General features: G+C 40.7%; 2 protein-coding genes across 4 annotated transcripts in view; both read left to right on the top strand.

The window, feature by feature from the left end:
• Window positions 1-13,425, top strand: part of LOC111869912 (cytochrome P450 9e2) — a 130,977-nt gene extending 117,552 nt beyond the window's left edge. For all 3 annotated transcript variants that reach the window (XM_033753597.1, XM_033753596.1, XM_033753598.1), the window contains exon 8: window positions 12,866-13,425. In XM_033753597.1, coding sequence (XP_033609488.1) covers window positions 12,866-13,059 — 194 coding nt within the window. In that variant the 3' untranslated portion in view covers window positions 13,060-13,425. The remainder of the gene's footprint in view (window positions 1-12,865) is intronic.
• The window catches only part of LOC111869915 (cytochrome P450 9e2), an 85,168-nt gene that overhangs the window by 34,083 nt on the left and 35,320 nt on the right, over window positions 1-15,765 (top strand). The window contains exons 4-6 of the mRNA XM_023861794.1: window positions 769-974; window positions 1,901-2,090; window positions 7,528-7,749. Coding sequence (XP_023717562.1) covers window positions 769-974; window positions 1,901-2,090; window positions 7,528-7,749 — 618 coding nt within the window. The remainder of the gene's footprint in view (window positions 1-768; window positions 975-1,900; window positions 2,091-7,527; window positions 7,750-15,765) is intronic.

Below are 15,765 nucleotides of genomic sequence, written 5' to 3'. Positions count from 1 at the left end.
TTGCCTTTCCTCCAGAACCCCTCCCCCCCCCCCCCCGAGATCCGACTGGGTGAGTAGTTTACCTCCGGATTGTTTTGTCTCCAGAGGAAACATCTCGCATACATGGCATCTTTGTTTTTGGAAAGAGACTATCCAGGAAAAGTGATAATGTGGTAGTTTCTCCATTTGCTTTCCACATCGCAGTACAAGAGCCGTTCAAACCACTCTGGTCACGCCTGTTGCTATACGAACTTGAACAATCTCGAGAATTGTTTTCTCTGTGCTTCAAGTCGCTGCTGATGACGCTGCTTCCGACATCAGTTTTGGTGCCTCTCTTCGTCAGATGCCTACCCTTTGACATGTCCAGGAAGGGAAGCCCTGCCAGTAGCTACACAACCGCTGGTACAGCTCTCAGAGTCCTTGGCATACTCAAACCCCTGCAGCAGGTTAAGGTGGAGCCACCAACGAGGGAGTACCAATATGAACCAAATATCATTCTCATGACAACTTACAGTATGGATGACTAATAAATCCTCCCCCACCAAAAAATACAAAATGTTATCGAGATACAGTACCAGTAAGGTGCTAAGGAGATGAAATGTTCAGAATTAAAGATATGGTTTCATATTATTAGTTTGTTTCGCGAAATCTGTGCAGCTATACGTACAGGGAATTGAATTCTGATCTATTTCAAAATTACAAATTATTTTCATTTACACTGTTAATTAATGTGGTACTTGAAAACAAACATAGGTTCAGTCACCTTCTNTGTATTTTTGTATGTTTCAGAAGGTAATATTCTGGCTGTGGAGATGAAAGACTTGTTCACAAGATACACAAATGATGTAATTGCTACGTCAGCATTTGGAATTAGTTGTGATTCACTAAACAATCCTGGAAATGAATTCTATGCGACGGGAAGATATGTTACCAACTTCAGCGGTATCAGAGCCTTAATATTTTTTGGCTACATGTTCAGCCCAAAGCTCATGAAGGTAAGAACATTATTCATGTACAAAGAGCAAAATATTAATTTGATTTGTCTCATTCTGGTCCGTCACACTATCAATTACAAAGTAGATAACTTTCAGTCCAGTATGACATACAGGTTTACAACACTTCAGTCTTTATTCTCCTTACATGTTTGGTTCAAAAGAATGTCATACTGACTGAAAGTTATCTACTTTGTAGCAAAATATTAATTCGGAGAAACGTCTAGAAGTCTAGGAATATCTCTATTATCAAACCTTAAGAAACCATTTCGATTTTTGAAGTTGTAGAATATTGGCTGTGTTTCACGCATTTTATGAATTTATTTTACTTCTCTTCCTTATTCTCATTTTTCTTCTCTCATATTCCTCCTCCTTCTCGTTCTTCTCCTCCTTCGACACCTGATTCCACTCGTCCTCCCCCTACTCCTTCCACTTCGGGCACTGTTACTGTTTTATTAAGGTCGATGGACGAGAAGTCTCAAAGTTCTTTCCTGTCTTCTTGATGTCTTCAAGTACTTGGCTGAACCATCTTGTTGTGGGTGGTCTTTTACGTCCATTTTATCTAAATTTATATTCTAGTGCCCATGTCTCTATCCATGGTATTCATTCTTTGCCAAATTTTTGTAACCGGTTTTCTTCCAAATCTGTAACACATTTAAAATTCCATCACTTCTTTTAAAAATTTAACTTTAATTACATTATGTCACGCAATCCCCTTGGATTCAGGGGTTTCTCTCTCTAAGCGTCTACGTTTCGGAGTTCTACAGAATGTTACTAAATACTGCTTCTTCGTGAATACAGATCAAGCCAACAACAAGAACTTTGCTGCATGAAGTTAGATAGATAACCATTCAGTCAGCCACGCATTCAGCTTTTTAGTTAAGTAGTTATGACAGAAGCAATATCTATTCTCTGTTTCATGATATCAGCTTCTGAACATTAAATTCATATCTAAATCTTCGGGGAATTTCTTCCGTTCCTTGGTACATAATACAATGTCAACTCGGGAAGAGCAAGGCATTGTGAGGCCGGACATGATCCATCTGCTCATGCAGACCAAGAAAGGAACAGTTCAAGGGGATGATAATGGTACAACCAATGTCAAGTCTACAAACACAAGTATGTATAATAATATAATATAATATAATAATTTGATTTGATGTCTGATAGCTGGAATAGTGAAGTTAGAATAGACGTTCATTGCTAAGCAACGACTCGGTAAAAACGTAAGGGAGGCAGCGAATAAGCCAGCAAGAATCGAGGTATTTTGGGGATAATGATAGAAACGGTGTTTCTGTTGGGGCAGATCCAATGCTGTACAAAGAGGATGAAGTCCGGCTTAGATAGAACTGATGGAGTCTTTTGAGACGGTAGTTGAAGATGATTGAGCAGATATGCAAAGGGTTCAGTTGATTTGCAAGAGTGCGGCTGTGAAAGGAGGTCATATATGTGCTGCAATTACAGTGAGACTGGTTGAGACTGTGTTGAAATCCGTTGACAGGTTACGACTAGTGAAGGCTGAGAACACTACTGTGTGTATGTGTGTGTGTGTGTGTAACGGTGAAATGTAAAGTGTGTAGATGAGTGTAAGCGCCGTGTTACTTGTAGTTACGAATTGAGTGTAAAATTGCCAAAATCCAATCATTCAATCCTCACGTCGTCAATCGTCACCAATACACGAGAAAATATGCAGTATATAATAGAGAGTATCCATTAATTATATATAAATTCTTGTGGATAAAATACGAGGAAACTACGAATGAAACACATATATAACTGGTATCAGCGGAAAGACAAATTCTCGGAGATATCAAAATTGGCGGTAAAACTCCAAACGACGCCCCTCTACAGCCAGGCTCCGCAATTCTAGGAAATTAAGACTCCTATACAGAAGAGCTCTCGCATGATTGAGTACGCGAAATCAAATTCGTGCACCAGTGTTTAGCGGGCCTTCGCACAGATCCACCTCCTCGAGCATCGATACAGAGCTGGTGTGACAACTTTGAGAACCAGGGATTCATTTGTAAGGACACAAGCAGTTACCGTCCTCGTGTGAGTGATCAGGCCGTAAAGAAGGTGGAGGCCACTTTCAGTCGAAGTTTAACGAAATCTTTGCGGAAGGGAAACCGTGAGTTACAGATACCGAAAACGACTGTGTGGCAAGCTTTGCGCTGACGGGTGCGCATAAAACCGTACAGTGCCACGCTTCCAGACCCTTGGGTTCAGAGAGCTGGAGCTGCAGATAAAGTGGCCTCCCCGCTCTCCCGATCTCACTCTATGTAACACCTTTCCGTGAGGCTATGTAAAGGAACTAATATTTGTGCCACCTGCACCGCTGAATATTGATGCACCGAAGTTGAGAATTACCGCAGCTGCCGAAACAACTGAGGGGAACATGTTAGAAAGTGTACGGGAAGACTGGAGGGGAGACTGGACTTTTTTTTTTTGGCTCATACGAGCATATTTTGGATGCGTATAACTGCAGATTTCGTCATGCAAATGACACTAGTTACATCTGTATAGTTGTAATAATTACCTTGGTATGACAAATTAAAAGTGTATCAGTCATTTACGGGCACTCTGTACGTTACCTGTAACACAAGGGTGTCTGTGAAGAAAAAACTGCACTGGAAATTCGGGGACGATTTTTATTGTTTGTGATAGTTGCTTCCATTTAACGCCTCAAGGCAATATGACTGGCACGTATGTTGGGTTTTGACCTTAAGAACACAATTCTTGTGGGTCACGCCATATGAAGAAACTTCTAATTCGCACCGGAATGTCTTTGGAATTTCAGGTACATAAATTTGTTGTACTCTCTTTATAATACTTCGAATACACAGTTGAGATCTTTTAGAGATTGCTTTATGACGCTGTCAGTATCTAGACAATATAGTACTGCCACGCAAAGACAGGTACGCATGAAGAAAATAACGGGTTCTACATCGGATTGGATTTATTGACACTCCGGTTACAATCTCTCTTAATTACAATTATTACAGCGCCATTGCTGATTTACACAATTTACAGTTCACAGTTACACACGCACTATATTTCTAAGTCTTCATTAGTCGTCTCCTGGTAACGTAATTAAAGCACCCTCATTGTGAATAAACCTTCTAATCGCACACTATGTTATTCTTCTTCTACTATGAACTTCCCGAAAGCTGACTTCAACTCTTTAGTCTAATTCTCTGTACACAGAAACAAGCACATAAATTCACTATGAAGTCTTTTGCCATTTCTTTTTCAGTCACTTTGGAAATTCGGGACTCATCTGAATCCCGCTTATACTCACTTCTCCAGTTTACTCATTCCGCTTCAGAATTCTGCTCACTTATTCAGAAGCACCACGGACATGCATCGCAGAAACACATGTCGCGTGATTGCTACCCAGCCCGTCCATTGGCGAGCTGGTTGCTGCCTAAAGAAAACACATCACGTACCCGCTACATACAGTTGTATGAAGTCAGTGTCTACGCGGAAGTGTGTTTACCCAGCTGTTGCTCTAGAAACTGGTTACATAACAAAGTTGTTCTATTGTTGCGTTCTAGTATTACTTATTCATGGCTGTTTCTGTGTATCAACCATTCTCGCATGGAGCAAATACGCTGCAGTATAAATGATAGGTTTAATTGTAGCTTCAAAAGAATTTGAAAAGATGCGTTAATGACCTAATTCCTTTATCAGCATGGATGAACTGAGGAAATCCATGTAAATATCAGTCGGTATAGCCGCTATCATCGTCGAGATTCAACCTCAGCACCTCCTCAGCACAAGCCTAGAACATTGCCATTAGAGCAGCCTGCTCAGTGCTAGGGCGTCATCAGAAAATAGAGCCAGTAATTTCTGACGCCATAATCTCGTGTAACTTTAGTTTCATTCAAAGCATATTTCACAACATCTTCAAGAATTGTATCCGTCCGGTGTTTCATGCAAAATTTAACTTTTCTATACGATACAAATCCAGATTTTTTAATAATATAATAAACGTTTGAAAGTGCTTATCGCTTTACATTTCCGGACACTCTACGCCCGTATATTGAAACAGTAAATTGATTATTTATCTGGAACAATTCTCGAAGGCCTGTGTACAAACATTTTCCTAAGATGTACGTTTAAGAGAAACCGGGTAGGTTTTGAAACATTACATTTATTGCTCCCAGAGAGACAACTCAGCAGGATTTGATCATTTTACTATTTCGGATATTGGGTAGTGGGGTACCCAAAACCTTCGAATTTCACATAAAATTGTACGAGTGCAGTTCAAAGTTTACCTGGATTTTATCACCCCAGAAGACGTGGACACCCGTTAAATAAAACTCTTCTACGGAATGTTGGTGGTAACATTGCATTCACTGCTTCACAAGTGGAAATTGACAGCGCCGAAAAGCGGATTCTGACTAAGAGACGAATAGCAATGTGTGATACTTCATCCAAAAGCTTTGGGAGTGTTCAAACAAACATGCATGGACACTGCTGCTAATGAAACTATATACCCAATTTGGTCCTGAAGATGAAATATTTCGGCCAGAAGAACCAGCACGTTGCTGTGTCTACCTAATAACTGCACCGGCTTGTGTGGGAGGAGAGCGAACAGTGACTGAGACAGAGCGTGGAAGCACCCCTCACTTCACCCTATAGTCAATGCATTTCAACATGAAATGACAAAACGTGGAATTCCCACCACCCAAGTTCAAGACACAACTCCCTTCTGTTATTTTGTTGTCAGGTGTTTTGGGATCAAGGTTCAGTCACACATGTTGCACCTAGTGTAACAGTGAGTGCAAAGTAGTATTATAGTAACTTGCTTCCCAATTATATACGAGTACACCAGGCCGTTCAGAAGAAAAGCCATGGGAAACTGTCAAAAAACCATCCTACTGTATCACATACTGAAAATTTGACGAAGATTACACTGACAACAGGGGGCGCGGAAGTAAATAAGTACCCTCCTTACAGCCTAGACTTGGTCCTTAGTGATTTGTATTTGGATGAATTCACCAAAAAGGATAGAATTTCAAAATGCTGATGAGGTTAGACACGGTGTCCTGATCTTGCTACGCATGTAAACCCTCTTGTGCTGTATACATCAGTAAATTTCCAGGACGATAGAAAGTGCGAAGAAAACTCAGGAATAATATTTCACAAATTAAAGTAAAACAGCCGTAACAGACATAAGAGATTTTCTATATGTATCACTAGGTAGCAGCTCAGTCAAGCTTCATAACAGTCTACGTAGCAGATGCGCATGTATATTCTCAGAGGCTTGTTTCATTAGTCAAAATGGCGACCGTACTTTAGGGGTGTACTACCAAAGAGCAGCGTTCTGTTGTGTATTATGTAAGCAAGAGGACACAATGCGAGCAATATTCATAAATAAATGTTTCATAATTGAGGTTGCAAGTGTCTGAAGCGTAAACTTGTTCACAGCTGGGTTGAGAAATTCCTTTAAGGAAGTTCGAAATTCATAGATGATGCCCGCCTAGGTCGACTTGTTCAGATTTCGTCAGAAGCAACTGTGCCGCGGGTGGAAGAATTGATTCGAGAGGACAGGAGGATAGCGACAAACAGTGTAGCTACTGCACTAGGATGTTCCCATGGTTTTGCATACAGCATAATGAACATTCGTTAAAGTTTCGGAAAACTGTGCACACGGTGGGTGCCCAGAGAACTGACGGTTCGAGAAAAATTAAATTCAGAACTGGAATGGGTACCTTTAGAACATGCCAACTTACAGCCCGGACTTGGCCCCTAGTGTCTTCCATTTGTTTTCTCCGCTGAAACACCACCTTAGTGTAAAAGGTTTCGCTAATGACAAAGAGCTTGAAACAAAGGTGCGGAAGTGCCCGAGACAACAGTCAAAGGACTTCTATGCTGCGGGTTCTTATGCACTGGTAAAGCGGTGGGAGAAATATATCGTTAGTGCAGGATATGTCGAGAAATAAATATTCTTTTACAGGTTCGAAAGTCACAGGTTTTACGTTATATAGCCATTTGTGATCTATTTACTAACTGACCCTCTTATGTTTGTGTAAAGGGAGAATATGTTGAAAAGCAGCGAGATTGGTGATTATGACTGATACATAATATTTTCTGTGAAGAGTGAAGTCGAATTTACGAGAATCACGCGAGGGGTGGAGATGGAGCAGAGGGGCAGACGGATTGATATTTGGTTAATTATGTCTGATTCGGCAGAGAAACCGATGTTTGATTAATTATACTTGTTGCATAGGGTAGCAGAACTGATATTTGGTTAATTATAATTTTACGAGGCAGACGAACTCATGTTTTCTTAACTATACTTGTAAGAGGCAGACGAGCTGCCTTTTGGTTAATTGTAGTTGTACAGTGTTGGTTCCAATAGTTAAAACTAGGTAAACTAAATGAACTGTTATAATTGTAAAATGTTATTACTGTATCTTCAGTGATGAACGGTTTTGTTTTTGTTGCGAGCTTTTAGTGATGGAAATTCAGTTTGTTGGATAAGCTTTACTTGAGAGAGTGGCAATTAGAGAGGTGTCAAATTGTTTGTTGTCTTGTGTTCTCACAACAGAATGGGACGACGATGACATAACAGCCCAAGCGTTTCTGTTCTTTCTGGCCGGCTTTGACACAGCCTCCACACTCCTGTGCTTTGCCTCACACCTGCTGGCCATGCATCCAGATATTCAGTCACGCCTCCAAGATGAGATTGATCAAACGCTGAAAGAGGACGGAGGGAAGCTTACATACGAAGCAGTCCACGGCATGAAGTACCTGGACATGGTGGTCTCAGGTATTTCGCAGAAGCTCAGTTACTTTACCTGATCACGACCAGGGTTTGTGGTTGCAAATGTCATGTATCATACCATTACTCTTTTACGAAATGTCAGGCCCTGTACTAGCCCGACCAATAAAATCAGAAACACGGGAAAATACTTGAACGTGGATCCATTTCCTCCACTGCTTTTACCAGGAATGTCTTCCCCGAAGAATATTATCGTCTGTTGTATGATGCCGTGCAGTCTTCCTAGAGTGGGTCCAGGTTGTTTCTTGTCTTCCACCCTTAATATGGACGCATTACCACCATCTGAACTGTCGACAAACTTGTACTAGTCTACACTGCGTCACATACAAAAAGATAGTAAACTTCACAATCACCGCTGTGAGATGCTAAAATGTATCAGACTGTGCGCCCCGTTGCCAAATCAGCTCCACTCTACTTCCCTCTTCTTCACTTCAGACCGCCCTCTCATTCGCTCTACCTGTCTTTCTGACCGTCACTGTTGCCAAGAGAACAAAACAGACATAACAATTTCCGGGCATACAGTAAAGCACTTCTAGCCCGAGCGTTAATGTCACGACTATAATCACTGCAACTGCAACAGCCTACTTCGCCATTTTTGTCTCCACGAGCAAAATGTATCGAAGCATATCATTGGTCGAATCATCGTCTTTCTGGTTTCATGACGTCACTTTCCATTGAGGTTAACACTGCAGTTGTAATGTTACAGCACCTTGGCATCCTCTCTCTGACATGCATCTTCAGCTGCAAAATGTATCTTCCCATCCTTCTTTTGCGTTGGTAAAGCCACGGCTATGCCCGGTGCTCTATTGAATGTCGGATAAACGTGGCACGTATTTTAGAAATATATATTGAAAGTAAGTAAATTATATCCTGAAAAGTGCATCCTTTCTGTGAAGCGATATCGTTTTATCACCTGTGGTTTATGTTACAGAAACTCTCCGTCTGTATCCTCCTGCAGTGTTGGTAGACAGGAGGTGCGTCAAGCAATATACACTGCCGGCTGAACCACGTTGCACCCTAAAACCCGGAGACGGTGTCTACATACCCATTTATGCCCTCCACCATGACCCAGACTACTTCCCCGATCCTGAGAAATTTGACCCTGAAAGGTTTAGTGATGAGAATAAAGGAAACATCAAAGCCTGCACATATCTGCCATTTGGATCAGGCCCTAGGAACTGTATTGGTAAGTAATGTTTACTGTCTATTAAAAATACGAGTTAAAGACATACATTGAGCGGGCAAACTTACGGAGGAAGAGTTCTGTGTACGTACGGTATCTCCGATATGTCGGTATTGGTTCACATTGTACGCAGAAAATGGCTAATGATGACATAACCTCAAAGTCTGAGACACAGTTCTTCTGGCAGTTCACAGACGTGCTATTGTGGGAGCTCTGTTTGCTTATTTGTTGGAATGTGCTTACGGTTAGACTACAGAACCTCAATAGCTTCACACAATTAGACGGAAAGCACATGGAAGGAAACACACGCGACCTCTGCACCAAATGCAAGTTACCACCACGACGTTACAACAGGGTGCTGCCGTCTTTAAATGCTTTCACATGTATTATACTATGAAGAAAGCAGTCTTTCAAGCCGTGAAAACCTCAAATCTGACATGTATTTTACTAGTTCGCGAATATGAACAGAAGATGGCACAAAATTTACATTTAAGCGATCTCCATTTTTCATCCTGCAAATGAATTTGTTGGTGCTAAGCATGAGTTCAGAAATAAATAATTGGGGAAAGGTTGTGAAAAGTTGCATTCGTCATAATAACACTCCAGTTTTAATGAGAACTTACCACACAAATACAGTTCAGTCAGATTGCCAAATTATCACGCGGTGTAAATTTGCATTTGGTCTTATCGTAATAAGTTTCGCTTCAAGTTTAATTTTCACGTACAGCTCAGTAAATGCAGCAAGGATACAATGGATTGGACTACGGTAAAATCGGGTTTCGTTTCCCTGCAGCAACAAAGAATGCTTTTGTCCACAACAACGAGACCGGCTGTGGCTCCCATTCAGCCGCTGATTCTGTGGGTGCCGGGATCTGTTTCCCAGGAATCAAATGCCCGGAGCGTGGAACTTGTTACTTACCTACATCTAGTGCAGATTTTAAATCTGTTTGGAGTCACATCTCCGCTCTCCCATACAACTTTATGACGTGGTGTTTCATTTTACACAGCAGCAATTATACTACACCGGAATTTGCTTGAAGGGACCAAGAAAAACTACGAATAGTCAAGTGCCCCGACCGAAATTATATCCGGAAACCTGTTGAATACAAGCCAGAATCTTGTGTTTGCTCAGTCTAAAAGTGGTTTGTGTAAATCAGGGTCAGCATTCGGGCCCTTTATTATAACACCCAACCAGTTGAATTATATTTATATGTATCCATGACTGATGAATGGAAAATACATGAAAGCAAATGGATTAGTGTTACTTTAAGCCTTTAAAACACACCGGTAACCATAAGCAGTAGCGGCTTTATACTAAAAGTCACTGCACTCTGTCCACTGAATTAGGTGGTACCCAGTGGCTTGCCGTGCATCGAAGCAAGGGAAGCATTGCTTCAGTAGTGTTGAAACGAAAAGAAAAAAGTCATGTATAAATAATTCAATTTGGATAATAAGGATTTGAAAATTGTCATTTAGCGCGCGTTTCTGCTCAAGGCACATGGCTCCTCCTCCTCCCTTCCCTTGCTTGTTCGGGACGGACAAAGTTTCCTTCGTTGTTCTCCGTTAAAGTTCGTCGCACACGAAGTGGGCAACGAAACAACTTTCGGTTTTCTGGCGAATACCTGTGAAATGGAAGGGAAGGCCTGTGTTCTTTCGATGGTTATGTGAAAATTAACTGTTTATACGTGATTTCAGTCTTGTTGGGTGTTATAGGTAACCTTAAGTTTTATTAAAATACTAGCTGTGCCCGGCCACGCCTTGCTATGGCTCAGCCTGCCCGTTCTTCCCCAGTTTGATTTTAAATTACTCGACGCATTACTTCCGCTCCGCGAGTACGACGACCTAAGCCTGTTCTTAGAAAACGAAAAGAAAAACAACGAAAAATAAACAAGACTTACGATATAACTTCCACGCACGTCACGGATTCAGCGAATAAGTTATTGAACGCTCACTTTTACACCAGCTAGCACAATTATTATCACGTCCAGTATCACCGAAAATTTCTTCGGAGCTGGAGTATTATCAGGTCCAGTATCACCGAAAATTTCTTCGGAGCTAGACTATAATAACCCGGTTTCGAAAGCAATAGAGGGCACTTTCGCCGAGGGTTCCATTTCACGTGTTCTGTGCTCGTTGCCGCAGAAATGCATTATTTCCGCTGTTTCAACAGTTCGTTGCGACGGTTATTCCAAGGCAACTACCCGCCTTTTCAACAGTTCGTTGCGACGGTTATTCCTAGGCAACGACCCGCCTATTCAACAGTTCGTTGCCACGGTTATTCCTAGGCAACGATCTGTTGGTATTCGACGTGTAACACGTTACAGTATATTAATATTGAATACAATTAACACTTTTACATGTTTTTACCTGTCACGTGTGACATCTACATAATAAGCATATAAAAACGCGCGTGTTCGAATGCAACGCTGTGTCAAAATTTCGAAGCAATCGGTGAAGAACTTTCGGAGATCTTCGAGGAGAGCCAAACCAACATTTACATTTTTATTTATATAGATTGTAAGCGTATATTTAGATGGCGTAAGATTGTATTTGTGATCGTATTTTGACGCATCAGAAAGACGCTATCTGCGTTTAAGGGAAGCAAATCTCTTACTGCGGTACACGGCCAGGGGCGTGATTAGACTACACGCACAGACTATAGCTAAAATGAATGCTGGCAGACAACGCGACTGCGACTGTGCAATCGAAAGCCTTTTAAAACGGAGGTTTAATAGCAGGGACTTTTCTGAAAAGAAAATAATTATAGAAAGAGGACGACTGACATTAGAGGTGCCAGAACTTAAAGAACAAACCAAATTTAATTTGGAATAGTAATCTAAATCAGAGCGGCTATCCGGTTGCCGTAATATACGAAAATAGTTTTGTTGGCCATGCCTATTGTTTCTAAAAAAAAATGTATGGAACAAGACTGCGTTTGGTGATATNTTGAGAACAGTACAGTATTTACAGGTTTATGGAACAGAATACAAAACGAGCTTATTGACTCAATAAGTGACGTAAATTTTGGTGAGTTGATTGCTATCAGTTCGTTTATTAGGTACCACTGCTTCCCTTACCTAAAATAGTACCGCACGCCACTGGTGGTACCACGACTCAGAAGGCAACAATTCAAATCTCTACTGCACTCAAAGCCTTAAATACTAATCTTTCCTTTTTGTTCTTCTTGAGACTTTTACTTTAATGCATGTTCACTGTTCTCATACTTCTGTCTTTCACTCCTGCATGAATACCTCATAACCTCCTAGCTTTACGTCTACACCTTCAATTCTTTCCATAAGTCTGTTATTTTTAAACTACATATACATACCAGTGTACATATACATACATCCTCTGCGCAACATTTCCTTTTATCTCTGTTCTTTGCCTAACTAAATGTTTCGATGTGGCCACAGGGTTTATGTGATATACGAGTATATCTCATATATTGTGAGAGAGAGGCCAAAGTGGTCTAAAAATGTCTTCTGAGCTCTCATCTGCAAAATTTTCTGTGGACAGAATTAATATGGGAAAGTGTATATTGTAATATTATACTACCTAATACAGATTTTGAGGTAATAATTAAGTAACCATGGAAAAGGTTTACGTGAAGTTTCACTCCTAATACCAAGATCATGAAATTTCACCAGTGAGGGTATGTCTCTTCACTCTTAGAGCATGAAATTTCATGAGAGAAATAAAGTTCCATCCCTGAGCTCTTGTGATGTGTGCCATTTGAAATCAAGAGCTACCTGCATTGATTGAAAACATCAAGGAAAGCAGAATTGCTACTGTCAACTATTTCCGCCAGATTTTCATTTTTACTGCCTTCAGTCGTCCCGTTTCTTCGTGGTTAACACCCAGCACTGTATTCCAAAAGTCGATATATAGGCCAATTAATGGTTTCTTCTCATTATGTTCCAGGGAGCCGATTTGCACTTATGGAAGCCAAGATAGCATTGGTACAGCTGTTGTCCCGCTTCAACCTAAAAGTTGTCCCAAAGACACCAATTCCAATTAAAATATCCAAGAGTGGCTTCAATATGACAATAGATGGGGGGTTCTGGATTGGGCTTGAGCAAAGAGTAAAAAATGCAACAAAATTACAAAATGATTGAGATAATGAACATCTAATACTGCTGTTCCATTTACTCAAGAGGAAATGTTGTTGCAAAGTATTATAAGTTCATTGTATATATTTAATCTTTAGTATACCTTATGTAATAGAAAGTAGTACCAATGAAATTATCCTTTCCCCTTCCAGTGCAGTAAAATATATTCAAGCTTCATTAAAAATTTAAATAATAATATTGTTACTTCTTGGACCTGTGTTTCCTTAAGAAGTTTGGCCTATTTTATGATGTCCATTTCTTCATTTAATTTCATTCACTTCATGTTCCTTAATTTTGTATTATATGTACACAACTTATTTTCATAGTAAATGTAAGAAAATGCTGTAAAATAAAAATGATTTACGTATGAGACCTAAGCACATAATTAGGCTTAACCCATTTATCGCCAATCCCGTCACCCGATAGGCTTAATTTTATTGCGTGCCACTGCCGATCGTGCCATGTGACCGGCTGTAAATGACTTGTTCTCCTACAGATGGCAATAAAATGCAGAAACGCGCAGAAATTACAAGCTTCCATGTGCAATAAGCCTTCCGCTTATTGTTTTGCTCCAGTTAAACGCACGGTTCTACAGGGTTATTCATAAGTCCGTAAAATATTTCGAACATTTACAGTAAAAAAACTACGCAACGGATACCAAAGTTTACACTGTATTACACTGAAATGGGGATAAACCCACCAAGGTTTCTTTACATAGTTCACAGATGCTGAATGTGTCCACGTTTGCTGATACGGCAGACATCTATGAGATAATCCATTTCACCCCACACCCGTGTCAGCATATCGCGGTTGAGCAGAGCCATAGGAGCGGTGATACGGTTGTGAAGATGCCTGAGATTAGCAGACAGTGGACGCTTTTAAAAAAACTTCAACATATGCATTCTTTATCGACGTAAGAATTACCATAGACTATTTGTTGTGAATTTTTAAAATGTTTAACAGACTTATGAATAACCCTGTATAACTGGCGCACGGGCTATTGATAGATTGTAACATATCTCGTTTGAAACGTGACAGGCTCATACCTCGGCAACTGCTGCTAGTGTGACAATTGTTTCCTTCCTTCTCTGTGAAGCCAACGCCATTTACTTGTAGCAGTGTGAACTTGCGCAAAGAAAATGCTTCATATGTGATGCTGAAATCGGCAACTGAAAATCGTCCTGTGTTCAATAAGGCTAGATCTCAACGCGCCGCATCTCGGAGAACCATACATCAGTCGTCTGGCTCTGTGGCCACAGATCTTTTTAAATCAATGGATAGCTTAAACGTGTCGCAAAAAGGGGCAAGGAATGTGTCCTCGTAGGAAAGGGGTGTAATTGTGCACTTCAAAAAATACAGTGACAAGATATTTAAGGGTAACCTGTGGTGTGAGGTATCTGACGTAAACATTTTTCAATGCAATCAATATCCTAAAATCTTAGAATGATAAAATACTAAGGGAAAGTTTTTAAATGTTTTAGTTATAAGGTTAGAGATTAGTGTCAACTATAAACGTGGCCCTTAGAGACTCTTAACACAGCATAGAAAAGCTACAACAAATTTTGGACTGAAACTTCTTAATGATAACTTGGGTTAATAATTGTCAACACACGTCAGATTTCCAAATCTGAACTATCCTGAAATTAATTCAGTGGTAGAGGACACTTTTCTGTGAAAGAAAGCCAAGGGAAGCGAAATGAAGATCACTCTTCCTGCTCTAACGCATTGCCACGGAAAATTCCCGTTGCGATGTGGAGTCCGTGGGGAAACAGTCTCTCACTTATTTCCTTTTGAGCTTCCCACTTCATCCCGGGGTTTAAATGGTTTTTAATTGGCTTAAGCATACACAAGGAATCCTGGAGCTCAAACCCAATCTCCTTATGCATGAAGCTATGAAATGTGCAGCAAAATCATTCTATAACTACTTAACTAACAAAGTAGATAGCTCAAGGCCGCGCCATAGCTCAAGCGGTTAGTCGCTAGCTTCCCACCGCTGTGGCCCGGGTTCGAACCCGGGTCTGGTCATGTGGGATTTGTGGTGGACAAAGTGACGCTGGGGCGGGTTTTCTCCGAGTACTTCGGTTTCCCCTGATTATATTCATTCCATCAAATTCTCCAGCGTCATAATCACCCGTGGCAGATACAATAGCCCAATCAGTGGCTAACTCAAAGCTGCAGAGCTTTCCTTCAGAAGCCGCCAATTGCGCAAGTACTCAGTAAGTTTCCAGCATTTTATGGAACCCGTTGGTTCATTAATGTGCTCATAAGAGCCATCCACTTGTCTCTATCCTAAGTCAGATCAATCCAGTCCATACTACCCAATTCTATTTCTATAAGATCCATTTTAATATTGTCCACCTAATTATGTCTTGGTCTTCATAGTGGCCTCTTACCTTCTGGATTTCCCACCAATATCCTTTATGAATTCCTTATCTCCCACATTACTGCTACATGCCTTACCAATCTCATCCTCCTTGACTTGATCATTCTAATTATATTTGGCGAAGAGTACAAATTATGAAGCTCCTCATTATGCAGTTTTCCCCAACTTCCTGTCACTTCATTTTACTCAGCCTCTAACAGAAATGAGACCCAGGAATTTTCCTCAGGGTAAAGTGCAGCCCCCGCGTAAGGTTGACAACTTTATCGCCATCTTTGAGCCGATTTTCTAGATAATGTGGGACCCTCAACGTCTCAGAACCCTATGGGCCT

The sequence above is a fragment of the Cryptotermes secundus genome, unplaced genomic scaffold (assembly GCF_002891405.2).
Source record: "Cryptotermes secundus unplaced genomic scaffold, Csec_1.0 scaffold842, whole genome shotgun sequence".
Lineage (NCBI taxonomy): Eukaryota > Metazoa > Arthropoda > Insecta > Blattodea > Kalotermitidae > Cryptotermes > Cryptotermes secundus.
Note: the sequence above shows the minus strand (reverse complement) of the source record. Positions and strands in the feature narration are given on the sequence as shown.